The 13589-nt window shown below is 37.6% G+C and overlaps 1 protein-coding gene across 18 annotated transcripts in view; it reads left to right on the top strand.

The window, feature by feature from the left end:
• The window catches only part of myo18ab (myosin XVIIIA b), a 145887-nt gene that overhangs the window by 123918 nt on the left and 8380 nt on the right, over positions 1-13589 (top strand). For 14 of the 18 annotated variants that reach the window (XM_051129417.1, XM_051129418.1, XM_051129419.1 and 11 more), the window contains 5 exons: positions 725-808; positions 2039-2176; positions 3113-3298; positions 5303-5442; positions 6123-6167. In XM_051129417.1, the coding sequence (XP_050985374.1) occupies positions 725-808; positions 2039-2176; positions 3113-3298; positions 5303-5442; positions 6123-6167 (593 nt within the window). The remainder of the gene's footprint in view (positions 1-724; positions 809-2038; positions 2177-3112; positions 3299-5302; positions 5443-6122; positions 6168-13589) is intronic. The other 4 variants (XM_051129420.1, XM_051129409.1, XM_051129411.1 and 1 more) reach the window with 1 other exon arrangement.

Below are 13589 nucleotides of genomic sequence, written 5' to 3' on the forward strand. Positions count from 1 at the left end.
TCGTGCCAGCGCGAAGGTGTCGTTGCTGCGATTGTCGTGTATTTGAGCGCGTGGGTTGATTGTCATTAGGAGTGTTTTAAACTCAAACATGCTGCTATGGCAGCGATGTAGAGATGAGTGACGTGTCTCCACAGACCCTATGTAAACAGATCCTCTCCAATGGAACAGCCCTATTCCCCTGGGTTTACTTCACCAGCTCTATGGTTCATTTATGGGAACACTGCACAGGTTTTGAAACAGTCACAATCATAATTGAGGCGTTCAGACAGTTTCATAGTTAACTCTCTCTCCGCTCCATTTCACTTATGCCTTTGTTAACATGCCATTTATTGCTGCCATTTTTCTGAGATGTCATTAACAGACCATAAGATTGCTTGTCTGTCAGTAACTAAATGGTTTGCAATGTGCTGTAAGATATGTCACTAAAATAACATATGATCGAAGTGCATATTGCCTTCATTGGTATGTCTCTACATGCTGCGGGACATTATGAATCATTTCTTTATAAAATAAAGAAATTAAGTTCACCTTTATAAATAGTGCATTTTGTATTTCAGTCATTTGAATATTTCATTCATACATAATGATTAAATCATGTATATTGCATAACAAATGACTTTGAGATCACTTGAAGTGGATAAATATGACGGAATTGTACTGTAGGTTCAGGTTGTTCTGTGATGTGTAGAAGACTCTGACCCCGTTGTGGTGTGTTCTTGTGCAGTCCTCACAGAATCTGGCCCAGATCAGTGACCTGCAGGCTCAGCTGGAGGAGGCCATGAAGGAGAAACAGGACGTCCAGGAGAAGGTGAATTCACTTTGGCCTCCATACAGAAATGCATATTCAAAGTCAACACTGTTAATTGCATCCTAAGTGGACTGAAGCAGAATTCAGCTACTGTTTTGGTTTATTTCTGTCTAAGGTGAGCTAAGTTCATTAGATTCTTCAATGATAAGACCAAACTCCGCCCCTTTTAAACAATGACTCTTTGATGATAGGATGAGAGTCACTTCATCTGTGAGCGTCACTACCGAGAACAGAATGTGTCCGACTTGACGGCTCAGTTTTCAACAGACTCTGCCCCCTCAGCATTTCACTCTTCAGTGATAGGGATTGATTCCGTCCCCTCAACATTTACCTCTTCAATGATAGGGTCAGACTCCGCCCCCTCAGCATTCTATTGTTTAAAATGATAGGGACAGACTCCGCCCCCTCAGCATTTGACTCTTCAGTGATAGGGACAGACTCCGCCCCTTCAGCATTTGATTCTTCAGTGAAAGGGACAGACTGTGCCCCCTCAGCGTTTGACTCTGCAATGATAGGGACAGACTCCGCCCCCTCAGCATTTGTCTCCTTAATAATAGGGTCAGACTCCACCCCCTCAGCATTCCACTCTTTAATAATAGGGAGAGACTTTGCCCCCTCATCGTCATCAGTAATAGAGACAGACTCCACCCCCTCAGCATTTCACTCTTCAATGATAGGGACAGACTAGAAGAATCAGTCTTCTCCTCTCAGAATTTGACTCTGCATTCTCAGCATCAGACTCTGCACTCTCTACACTGTCTTTGCCAATTTATTGTCCCATACTGTAAGGAACAGTTCGTTTCCCCCTCACAAAACTCAGTTAAGTAATTTGCTCAACAACTCTATCTGGCCACCTGTGTATTCCGAAAAAAAGTATTATTAACAGAGAATATTTTCACTCTTTGAAACGACTGTGGCTAAATGCAGATATGGCACAGTGATGGAGTTTGAACAATGCTTTTGAGACATGTCCAATTGAGCAATTATCAGAACCTCAGTTCTGGTCTGAAGTGGGTTTGACTTAGCACTCAATTTAAAGCAGCAGAGCCAGTTTAAAGGGTGATTAAACCTAGGCCTCGTTAAAGACACCCCGTGGTGGTGAGGGCTTTGTCTCTTTGAGTCATTTCTCAGCAAATAATGGTTGCATTCAGTATTTCCATGAAATACAGATTGCTGTCCTTTCTCAGTGTATTTGTGTGAATTCTCACTCGGTATGTGTGTGTTTGGCAGCTCACAGCCCTGCAGAGTCAGCTAGAGTTCCAAGAGCAGTCCATGGTGGACAAGTCTCTGGTCAGCCGGCAGGAGGCCAAGATCCGTGAGCTGGAGACCAAGCTGGAGTTCGAGAAGACGCAGGTCAAACGCTTGGAGGTGAGTTGGCAGGATGCATGGGCTTATGTGGGCTGAGCAGGCCGGCTGCTCAAAGTGTCAAAAGGTCATTGCGCAGGCATTGAAGTGTCAGATAAGGTTGAAATTAATCTACACACCCATCAGGCCTTCCACATTGGCCAACGGCTTTATAGACCTTTAACCCTTGTACTAGAAGTGTTTTACAGTTCTTTACCAAAAATGAATGAACAATGAATTGAATGCGGATGTGTTTTTCAAATCAACAGTGTCAGTCCCACTTTTAGAGAGGAAATGTACATCTAATTTCATGGGTGATATTTTATGTTGCTGGAGGCAGCAGGTCATCTGTTTTTGCATTGGACACACTAGTGTAATTAATGTGTTGCCTCTAATGCACATTATTCCAGCGTTTTGTTTTGCTTGATTTGATGGTTTTTTGCTCCTTAAATGACATTTTCCAACAGTCAATCCTCTTCATCGTTCATCTGTGTTGGCTGCTCCCGCTCACCTGCAGAATTACAATTGGCACTCTGCACAAATTGCAAACGTCTACTGCGCCCACAGCAAAATCTGTCAACAGAAGCGATTTAAAAGCACTATTATTACTGATTTGTTGGATGTATAGCTCAGTTCAGGCTTTTGCAATGTTATCTCTAGAGGCAGCTTGTTTAAACCATGCCCATTCGAAGCGGTAAAGAATGTCTGTTTTTCTAATCTGTAGATATTTCTGTGTTTCGATGCCAGTGCAGCCCACCTTCGGTGTGAAAAATCACAGAAAAGTTGCTGTGGAAGTTATTTGGAGTTTCACACCATATGGATAGCTTGACAATCTTGCATATTTCAGTGCTAGACTTGGAAGAATTTGGTGCACGGCCACAGTGGGTCCTGAAACGTTTAAGCAATGGTGCATGCTATTGCTGTGTGTATATGTTAAATAAATGATCGCATCTTCTTCAGAGTCTTGTAGCGAGGCTGAAAGAGAATCTCGAAAAGTTGACTGAGGAACGAGACCAGCGCAGTGCCAGCGAGAACCGGGAGAAAGAGCAGAACAAGCGTCTCCTGAGGCAGATCCGAGACATCAAGGAGGAAATGGCCGAGCTGGCCAAGAAGGAAGCGGAAGCCAGCCGCAAGAAACATGAGCTGGTGAGAGACTGATCTGTTGTTCTGCTTCACTGACGTTCTCATTCTGAAGTGTCTTGAAGGGATAGTTCACCCAAAAATGAAAGTTCTGTCATCATTTACTCACCCTCATGTCATTCCAAACCAGTTTGGCTTTCTTCTGCAGAACATAAAAGAAGATATTTTGAGAAACGTTTAGGTACATTAAAGCCTGTTGACTTACTTTGTATGGACATAAAACACTCAGAATATCTTCTTTTTATATTCCACAGAAGAAAGAAGTGCATACAAGGAATTACATAAGGGGAATAAATGATAACAGTTTTCATTTTTGAGCAAACTATCCTTTTAAGCATGTGATGAAAGCAGGAATGTTACATACACCCTATATAGACCCTCTAGTTAACTTCTTAATTCAAGACAGACTGTAAAATTCTAGTACACAATGAACATTCTAAAAAACCTTTGCCAAAATATTTTGGCAAGTTTGAAGTTTTGAAGTTTTCTCTCCCAGCATGATATGAGGTCCATAAAGAAATGATTTACTGAGTCTGGTGGTGACAAAGAAATTGATTGGCCTTCATAAAGGCCAAACCTAATCCCCTTTGGGATAAATAGAAACAGCGAGTCTACCGACAATAGTGTCTGACCTTACAGCTCAGGGTCATAAATGAACTTTTTTGCCCACGGGCACAATGGCTGGTGAATCCAGAATTTTATTTAATCAATTCAGATATAGAAAATAATGGAACAAATGGACAGATTATTACACTGACATATAACACTATATGAGGTCAAAAGTTTACATACACCTTTGCAGAATCTGCAAAAAGTTACTTATTTTACCAAAATAAGAGGAATCAAATGACTGTATGATTTTGAGATCCATCTTTTCACACTGAGGACAACTAAGGGACTCATATGCAACTATTATAGAAGATTCAAATGCTCACTGATGCTTGAGACGGAAACACAATGCATTAAGCGCCGGAGGTGAAAACTTTTGAACAAAATGAAAATGTGTACTTTTTTTTTTATTTTGCCTCAATATTATATTTTTTCCATTTAGTACTGCCCTTCAGAAGCTACAGAAGATACTTGCATGTTTCCTAAAAGACAAAATTAGTTATATTTACCCTGATCTTCAAATTCAAGAAGTTTTCACTCCCCGGCTCTTAATGCATTGTCACACAGTCGTTGTTGGAAAGGGTTCAAATACAATGTTGAAAACCAAAGAATCTGTGAGACAGCGGGCAGTTTAACTGTTCAGAACAAACAAGGGACTCATGAACAACTATCACTAAATGAAAAAAACCACAGCTGTGGATCATTCAGGTAACAACACAGTTATAAATTCAACTATTATTTTCTTTTCTTTTATGTGAAATAACTTATTTAGGTCAGTACTGAATAAAAAATAACATGCATTTTGTATGCCCACTCTTATTTTGGTAAAATAATAATGTTTTGCAGATTCTGTGAGGTGTATGTAAACTTTTGACCTCAACTCATGATTTAACGATAACCAATAAATGGCTAATCAAAATTCTATTTTCTATTACAAAAAATAGTTATTTACTTATATACTTGTATAATAATATTTTAAATGATCTCTTGTTTTTTATTTTAATTTTAATTTTAGATGAATTTTAATTACTTTTTTTAATATTTATATGTAGCTTTATTTTTATTTGTGTTAGTATTAGTAGTTTTAGTTCATAAATGTATTTTAGTTCATTTAGTTGCCAATAAAAGCTAACATTTTTTAATCTAATATTTGTATTTTTCAGCTTTTTGATATTTGATATTTTAGTTAACAGTAGCAACTTTGACATACAGTGAGAAAAATAGATATTCACTTTGAGATTCATAAAATATTACATTTAACAGCAATCTTAAATTATTACTGTTTTCCAATAGTACCTTTAAGTGAATGTTAGATGACCGTAGCAAAGGTAATCAAAATGTAAAAACATGCTGAAACAAGTGCCTCCTTAATTAGACTGAAATGTAACCCTGTCTCTTTAGGAAATGGATATTGAGAGTTTGGAAGCAGCCAACCAGAGTCTCCAGGCGGATCTCAAGCTGGCCTTCAAGAGGATCGGAGACCTCCAGGCTGCTATCGAGGATGAGATGGAGAGTGACGACAATGAGGATCTCATCAACAGGTAATCAGCTTGCTGCTTTGAGGACTCTTTATTTAATACATACCTCAGGAGAGCTTCTCCGTGTGTATAAGAGATAGAAAGATAGAAAAGACATCTGGATCTGGATGAATGCACCGTTCACTGAGCTTTTGGAGACGGCAATCAGCGAGCCAGTCTCAGTCTCAGTCATCTCTTATTCACACTCTCTTAAATATTTATGCCTCGAAAACTGCCGCACATAATTTGGAGCTCCTTTTTTATGTACTTGCCCTCATCAGTCAGAGGAAGTCATCTCCGCTAAGTCTCATTCCGCGCCGCTCTGCTTCTCTCAGTGACCTGCACCTCACTGCGCAGAGCTGAGTTTATTTGCTCGTTTATGTGCGTAGAAGAATTCCAGTCACCCAAACAAGTAAATAGTGCCACATTCTCAGTTGGCAAGGGTTATGCAGAGCAGAAGTCAAAAGAAGGTCAGAATTCTGGGTAAACATCTCGAGCAATATGCAGCACTAGAAACCTTTACACCAGACATGATAAATATTCAATCACAAGCTGTGTTTTTAAGATCATGACTTACTGTTTTTATTTTTTTCTACAGCCATTGCTTCTGTTCTTTTCCATTTGAACCTCACTCATTTTTGCTTCTTGTTTGTTTTTTTTGTTTGTTTTTTTATGTTTGTGTCTCATTCCCCTCCCACTTCCAGTTTACAAGACATGGTGACTAAGTATCAGAAACGAAAGAACAAGATGTGAGGAGTTAAAGTTTGATCTTACGTTAACATTTTGATTTTCCTTTGCCCTCAGAGGAAGATGATGCAGTATACATGTGGTCATTTTCGAGAAATGAAATACAGAATAGGGAATATTCTGTATTGTAAATCTCAGTGCTCATTGTGTTGATACTGCATCACACTTCCGGGCATGACAACTAACATCACAAATGTGGTTTTCTCCTTTTTATGCATGATGAATCATACATAATGATTGCATACTACACACTGCATGCTTTTTCTAAGCCAAGCATGGTCCCTACTCAGTTACCCTCCCCTACCCCAAACCCCAGCTTTGTAATGTTGAACTTTTGGATACCTGGTGCTTCACCAGCAGGACTGGCGTCCAGTGACGGGTAAGAACCATTTTGAATGCAGGCCAGGTGTACTTTACATGTCCGCAGGGTGCAGACCATGGTCTGTCCCTTGGCTGTCTAACTCGAGAGCCAGAAGGGGCCACATGCAGACTTGTTGGATGCTGCAGGGCCTTGTACAAACATCTGCGAGGGGTTGCTCTGCCCTCCCTCTTTCTTGGCCTTCCTTTACCTCTCTTTCTCTCTCTCACTCCTTTGAATAATTCACACTTCTGTTCTTGGGACTTAGCAGCCTCTTAAGGCAGGAAAGGAAGGCGTGTTCCTCATCAATCTTTCAACCGTGAGGGCTAAATAATGAATAACCCTCAAATGTCCTACAAAAAGCCCCCCAACTCGTCTTGCAGTGGCCTACAACAAAGTACCAGCCCTTGGCATCGAGCCATTTCATTCCCCTGTCAATAGTCCTTGGTCCGCACTGTATGCCACTTAGAGCGTTTTCCAGTTTTAAAAACCCTTAAGCTTTAAGCACCACTTATTATATCATGTGAGAAAGTATTAAAAGCTAATGGCTGGACTGTGCATTGCTGATCAGGTTTAGATGGATGTGCCATTCCAGAAATGTTTGTTTGGGTTCACGCAGGGATGTTGACCCTTCTGGCCCAATCATTTAATTGAAGAGTTCATGTTGAATTATTGTAAATTAGACTGGCTGCAAGAGGTTTGTTAGCTAAATACAAACCTTAGTGTAGAACATTAGGAGAGAACTGATTATTCTGGTTTTCCCTGAGCATATGAGAGAATAGACAGGGCATAACGAATGACAAATGAGGAGAACAGATATTTCGAAATGAGATATAATTAGGAGCGTTGTTCCACGTCCCCTTTCATGAGCGTATATTCCACTCCGTGACATGATTTAAAAATTTTGTTTACAATATATCATGAATAGTTTGAAATATTTATGAAGATTTTCTGGTTAATCAGTGACGGGAAAGTTGGGTGTCTTAGTGACTAACTGTAAGTGCCACTGAACATAAATAGATCATGAAACATTCAAACTATAATGTGCTGAGTAAGTGCATCTCATTCCTTTCTAAATTAATAAAAGTTTTGAATGTGTCAGTGTTATTTTGTTATAATTGTTAGATTGGTCACAGATCAGTGATCTCCATGTAAAACTGATCATGCAGACCAAACCATAAGTCATAGAGACTTGAAACTTGCAGAGAGCGTGACAAAGGCTCACCCCAGTCTGCCTGACGAGGGGTGCTACAGTGAACAAAAGTAAAAAATCGCTTGTAACTCCTAAATCGTCAGTCGCAGACTTAAGTGTCATATGTCATTGGCAGAATTTTTTAGGTATTTTGGATTTTATGAAAAACCTACTTTTGCTAGTCCTACACTGTAAAAAATAAAAAACACAATTTGTTGAGTCAGCTTAATATAATTTGTTACCCTGCTGACTTAAACATTAAGTTCAGTCAACTAAAATAAGTTTATTTATTTTTATTGTTTATTTTTAACTTGAAATGTTAAGTTGTACTAAGTAACAACTTAGATATTTGTGTTTGTTAAACTTAACCCAGCTGCCTTAAAATTTTAAGTTGATTCAACCCAAATATCAAAGTTGTCACTTACTATAATTTAACATTTCAAGTTGAATTTTTTTTAAACTTTTTTTAAGATGACTGAACTTAAAATTTTAAGGCAGCCAGGTTACAAATTATTTTAAGTTGACTCAACAAATAGTTTTTTACAGTGTAGGTTTTTTTGCTTGATTGAAGCCAAACCAGTACAGAAAGATTTTCTGGAGAGTCAATATCAGTAATTATCAAAAAAAAGTTTAACTTTTGACTCACCGTCGCAAAGGGGCGCCAGAACGTTCAAAAGGGGCAGGGCCACTTTTAGTACAATGCATATAACTCCTGAACTGAATAAGATATCTCTGCCAAATTCAGAACACTTATGTAAGAGCTCTATCTGAGGTCACAGCAAAAACAATTTTGAAGCTTGGCCATGAGAGGGAATAAGCATAAAAATGGCTGTAACTGCACAACCATTTGTCCTATCAACAAAAAATCGGTGTGCACAGTCTTGGTCCAAAGTGCCACAAGTGTCTACAAGGACATTTGCGTATCTCAAAAAGCATGGCCGCCATTGGCCGACGAAGTTCAAGCACCTTTTAGACACTCGGTGGGCCTGTTTTTCAAGGGCGCAAATGATTGTATGTCATGCGTTTTTTTTTTTTGCCACATATGCATGATATTCGTATCATACGGTAGAACTCATTCCGGAGAAATTTGCCTTTAGAAACACTGCTGTTAATCAAATCATTTGTTAAATGATTGAGATGTAAAAAAAAAAAATACTTTTGTGAACTAGTCCTAGGTTTTTCACTCAAAACACACTGCGGTACAATTCTCTGGACTCTCTAGGTCAGTAATTATCCAAAAAATGTAGAAATTTACCCTTTGTGAAGCTATAACGGGGTCGTTTAGAAAAGGGGCCTGACAAAATTTACCCAAAATCCAAAAGCCTAAAGGAAAACTCACAAAACCTGCGGAGCATATGCGGCAGGTGATTCTAAACAAGCATGCAAAGTTTTAAGGGGATCAGACCACACCTGGCACTATAACAGTCATAAACATTAAAAATTCCCAGGATTTGCCAAAAATGCTTTTTTTAAAACATTGATTTAGGAGGGTTTTTTTAGTTTTCATTTTAATTTTGGTTACATTTTGTTATGTTCTATATATATATATATATTTTTTTTTTATATAATATATTATATATTTATATATATAATTTATTTTTATTTCAGTTGTATTTATTTTTTTTTTTTTTTTTTTTCAACTTAAACTTAAACTGTTTCTTCAGTGGAAGTCCGTTTCTGCCACTGGATTACAAAAAAAAAAAAAAAAAAAAAAGATAATTGCAAGTTTTTATCTTACAATTCTGACTTTTTTTCCCCAGAATTGCGTGATTTAAACTTGCAATTTTGAAAAATCGTCACAGTTTTAAGAAAAAAGGTCAGAATTGTGACATTACCTTTTATTTTTTATTTAGTAGCGGAAACAGCCTTCCATATATTTCAATTAAAAAAAGTCAGAATTGTGAGTTTATTTCACCTATTCTGACTTCTTAACTCACAATTGCGAGTTTATATAATGCAGTTCTGAGAAAAAAATTGTAATGTACTCGCAATTACAGGAAAAAAAAGCAATTAGCTTTTATTATTTATTTAGTGGTGAAAATGGGCTTCCAACTTTTTTTTTAATCTAATATTTCTATTTTATTTCACTATGTTTCAATTTATAAAAATAAAAAGATATAAAATAGTTTAGTTTTTAATAGTTTTAGTTGACAATAATAATCCTGGCGTAGATACAGTTCAGACATGCATGTAAAGAGACATTTGGCATTAAGGGAAATGCTATTCACATTTTGTTAATATTCAACTACAGCTCTGTTAATTTAATAATTGAATTATTAAGTGATTAATGAATCACATTAATTGCAATTAGTCATGTTTCAAGTACTGTTAATTTTGCATTAGTATGTTCAAAAAAGAAACAAAAGCATCATAAAAGAGTAATAAAATAGTAGAAGACAGAAGACTCAGAAGACAGAATATTGTACCCAAGTTGTATTTTTGTAACTTTTATGACACTCATTGTCTTTGTTTTGAACAGTGTGGTTGTAAAAATGTAACTATTTGAATTTCACAGAAAATAGTCATGTTGGTTTAGAACGACATGAGTGTATATAATAACTATAATTTTCATTTTTTTAGGAACTGTCCTATTTTCCCCTTAGTTATTTCATTTTTAGACAGATTTTAGACATGTTTTGAGTTTATATCCACCTTATTCTTTAACGCCGAAGTACGCCTATGGACAAGACCTCTGGTTCATTAGCCGCTATAGGGAAATAACGATAAAAATAACAACCATAGTAAAATGGGAAAACTGTTTGAACTACAAACCAGTGTGTTCAGAATTAAGATATTACATTAAAATAATGTGATAAAACGCATCAATCGGACGAGACCGGAAGCCAGGGGCATAAAATTTACACTCATACGGCAAAAATAAGGTGGATACAATTAGTAAAAAAATAGTCAGAGAAACTGTTGCACAATATAAAAGTCCAAATTCTTCCCATTTAAGGGTCAGGGCTGAAGCGTGAGCCGGGATAGAGAGAGAAAACAGCAGAGAGACAGAGACTGGAGAGAAAATAGAGGGGTTGAGAGAGTTCTGTAGGTGCTAATGATAAATGTAATAGCCTGTAACAGAGATGTACAACCAATGGAGGCACGTTGTCACAGACAATTAATGTCTCTCCTCTCTCACTGTGTTGTTTATTTGTTCCCCTGGGCTTAGGTGCAGCTTAACTAATGGTATATGGTCAAGGACATAAATTGTGTGTGACATTTTGCATTAGCGCTTCATTACAAAGACCCCGCTGTCCCACTGTTTAGCGATGGGCCGGCTAGCAGAGCTCAAGGCTTATTCACACAACGTTCTCACCTCAGTTTACCTCCAGGGCGCTAGGGCTTACGCAAGAGCCAAAAGGGCTCTTGAAGAAATACACACTCTGGCACTCGTAAGTTTCCCGCCCATATCGTCGGAGCGCTACTCATTTGACAACAAATTCTTTTGTCCTTAGTGTATTCGCTTGAGTGTATCAGATCTTATAATTTAGACTCTCTCCAGCACCCTGACTGTGAGCGTACAGTTAGTGTTTAGTGACATCTGTGCTTTCTCATGGGTCCGTGCATATATAATATTCTCATATGCATAATACCACAAACAGAGAGCTAAGCAGACCGGAACTCAAATGTCAGAGAAAAGCAGCTGCTGCTTCAGAGTTAACCTTCTTTCTACACCAGGGATAATGAGCTACTGTATGTAGTATAATTTCATTGGGAGATATTTGACTCCTGCAGCGCTGGAGAACAATAACAATGATTATTAAAATTTAAATTGAAACAAAACTGTGAAAAAAGGCCCAGTTTGTACAAAATCTTCTTTAAAGGTCTCCTGTTTGTGCATATATGGAGACGTTTTAGCACTATGGGTCCTTGAAGGGCAATTCATAGTTATTCAGTACGGTGTGCTGTGCGATAAGTGAAGGATAAGACTAATCTAAAGAGGCAGGGAAGCATTGACTTGCAAATCCAGGCAAACATAAATCCAATGGTTTATCTGGTCCAGAGAAATGAGCAAACAGGGCTGGGATTCACAGCGCTGCTTTCCGTGTGAGGTGCTAATGCATCTGCTCCCAGGGACATTCGGCCTGTGTTTACTCGTTCTTATTGACAGCGCAACACTTCCCCACAAAACCCATTTGTATCCAGAGATGCATGGTATTGCTAGCACGGTGAGTCAAGTTAATTGCAGTCCCGAAATGGCTCGTTCCTACATACGGTCCTTTAACATGGTAGTCCAAGGCTAAACTGGCCTTAAGGCCTTCTTTTTATAAAGGATCTTTCACAAATTTCGAGGAATCTAAGATTCCTAATTCTGTTTTTTTTCAACTATACATCACAGTACTTTTATAATAAATACAGCTATTTAGCTGTTTTAATGGTTAGTTAACTGCCCACTGCCTACATAGCTAGCTGCCGCCGTAGAATTGTATAAATTACTAATTTGGTATGCCTTATATAGGCAACTTTAAACAACAGACTCAACTTGCAGTTGACTGAGTTTGGTCAAAGACTATAAAAATTTGTATTTCTATAGTCTTTAACCAAACCCAATCAACTGCAAGTCAATTGAGATGGTTCACTCCTATATTTATGAATGGGAGAAACTGCAACGCACAATATGGCGGAATAGTCCCACCTACTAAATGAAAGAGCCAATCGCTGATTGGTAAAGTCATTGCGTTACTGCAGCTGCTGTTAGAAGCTCTAAGTCCCATTAAAAATCTGAGGCTAACCAGCCAGTGCACATGCGCAATCATAAGCTTGTTGCGTATTGGCTGGTCCAGTCTGCAAAATAGGCTTTTTAAATGCTATTTGAGCATAAGAAATAACATTCATAGGGCAGTTCATGTCAGATTTTGTTGCTGATTTAAAATATGTAATTTAATTGTTTAATTTAATTTAATTAAAAGAGTTCAGCGAGACGTTTTTAAGATTTTAGGGTTCCCCCATTGATTTAGATAGGACTTGGTCTTATATGAGTGAACAGACTTTCCTTGAATAGGACTTTGGTTTGGTGTTAGCATGTTGCCAAGCTAACAAAACAGTACTCTAATCAACATAAAAATACACATTTTGCCTTCAGAGTTGGCTAAAACGAGGTAAATTTTGAACACCTCAAATATAGAGCATGTTAATGATGCCTTAAAGGGATAGTTCACCCAAAAATGAAAATTCTTTCATTAACAGAAGATATTTTTGATGAATCCAAGAGCTTGACAATGCGTAGACAGCAATGCAACTACCACGTTCAAGGCCCAGAAAGGTATTAAGGACATCATTAAAATAGTCCATGTGACATCAGTGGTTCAACCGTAATGTTAAGAAGCTACGAGAATATTTTGTGCGCAAAGAAAAAAAAAAAGTGACTTCATTCAACAATATCTTTTCTTCCGTGTCAGTCTTCTTCGATGTGCATTCACAAAAGTACCATGATGCATAAAATTAATGTCCTTACTACCTGGGTGCAAATTCATAAGTGAGTCATTCATTCAGTCGATTCATTCAGAAACAAAGCAAATGACTGCCTTTATGAAAGGCTCACTGAATCATTGACTCACTTGATTTGTTTCAAGATGTGGATTTGATTCATTCAGTAAATTGGAAAAATATTGACAATGTGTCTAAATTGTAATTATTTGGACCTTTCTTTATTTTTTAAACAAAAACTTTTATGTAACCTTTTTTTTTCTTTCTACCAGTCAATGATGATTCTGAAAGAAAACTGTTATAGTAACACATGCAACTTTCACAACTTTCATTATATGACAGAAACGTGCTTGTATTTCAGCGTTGCTAATAATGTTATGGTTATTTTAGCTTATAGTTTGCTTCGTAAAATTCAGTGCAACAGCATTAAGTTGAAGAGGGTAAACT

This window comes from Labeo rohita, chromosome 15 (assembly GCF_022985175.1).
Source record: "Labeo rohita strain BAU-BD-2019 chromosome 15, IGBB_LRoh.1.0, whole genome shotgun sequence".
NCBI lineage: Eukaryota > Metazoa > Chordata > Actinopteri > Cypriniformes > Cyprinidae > Labeo > Labeo rohita.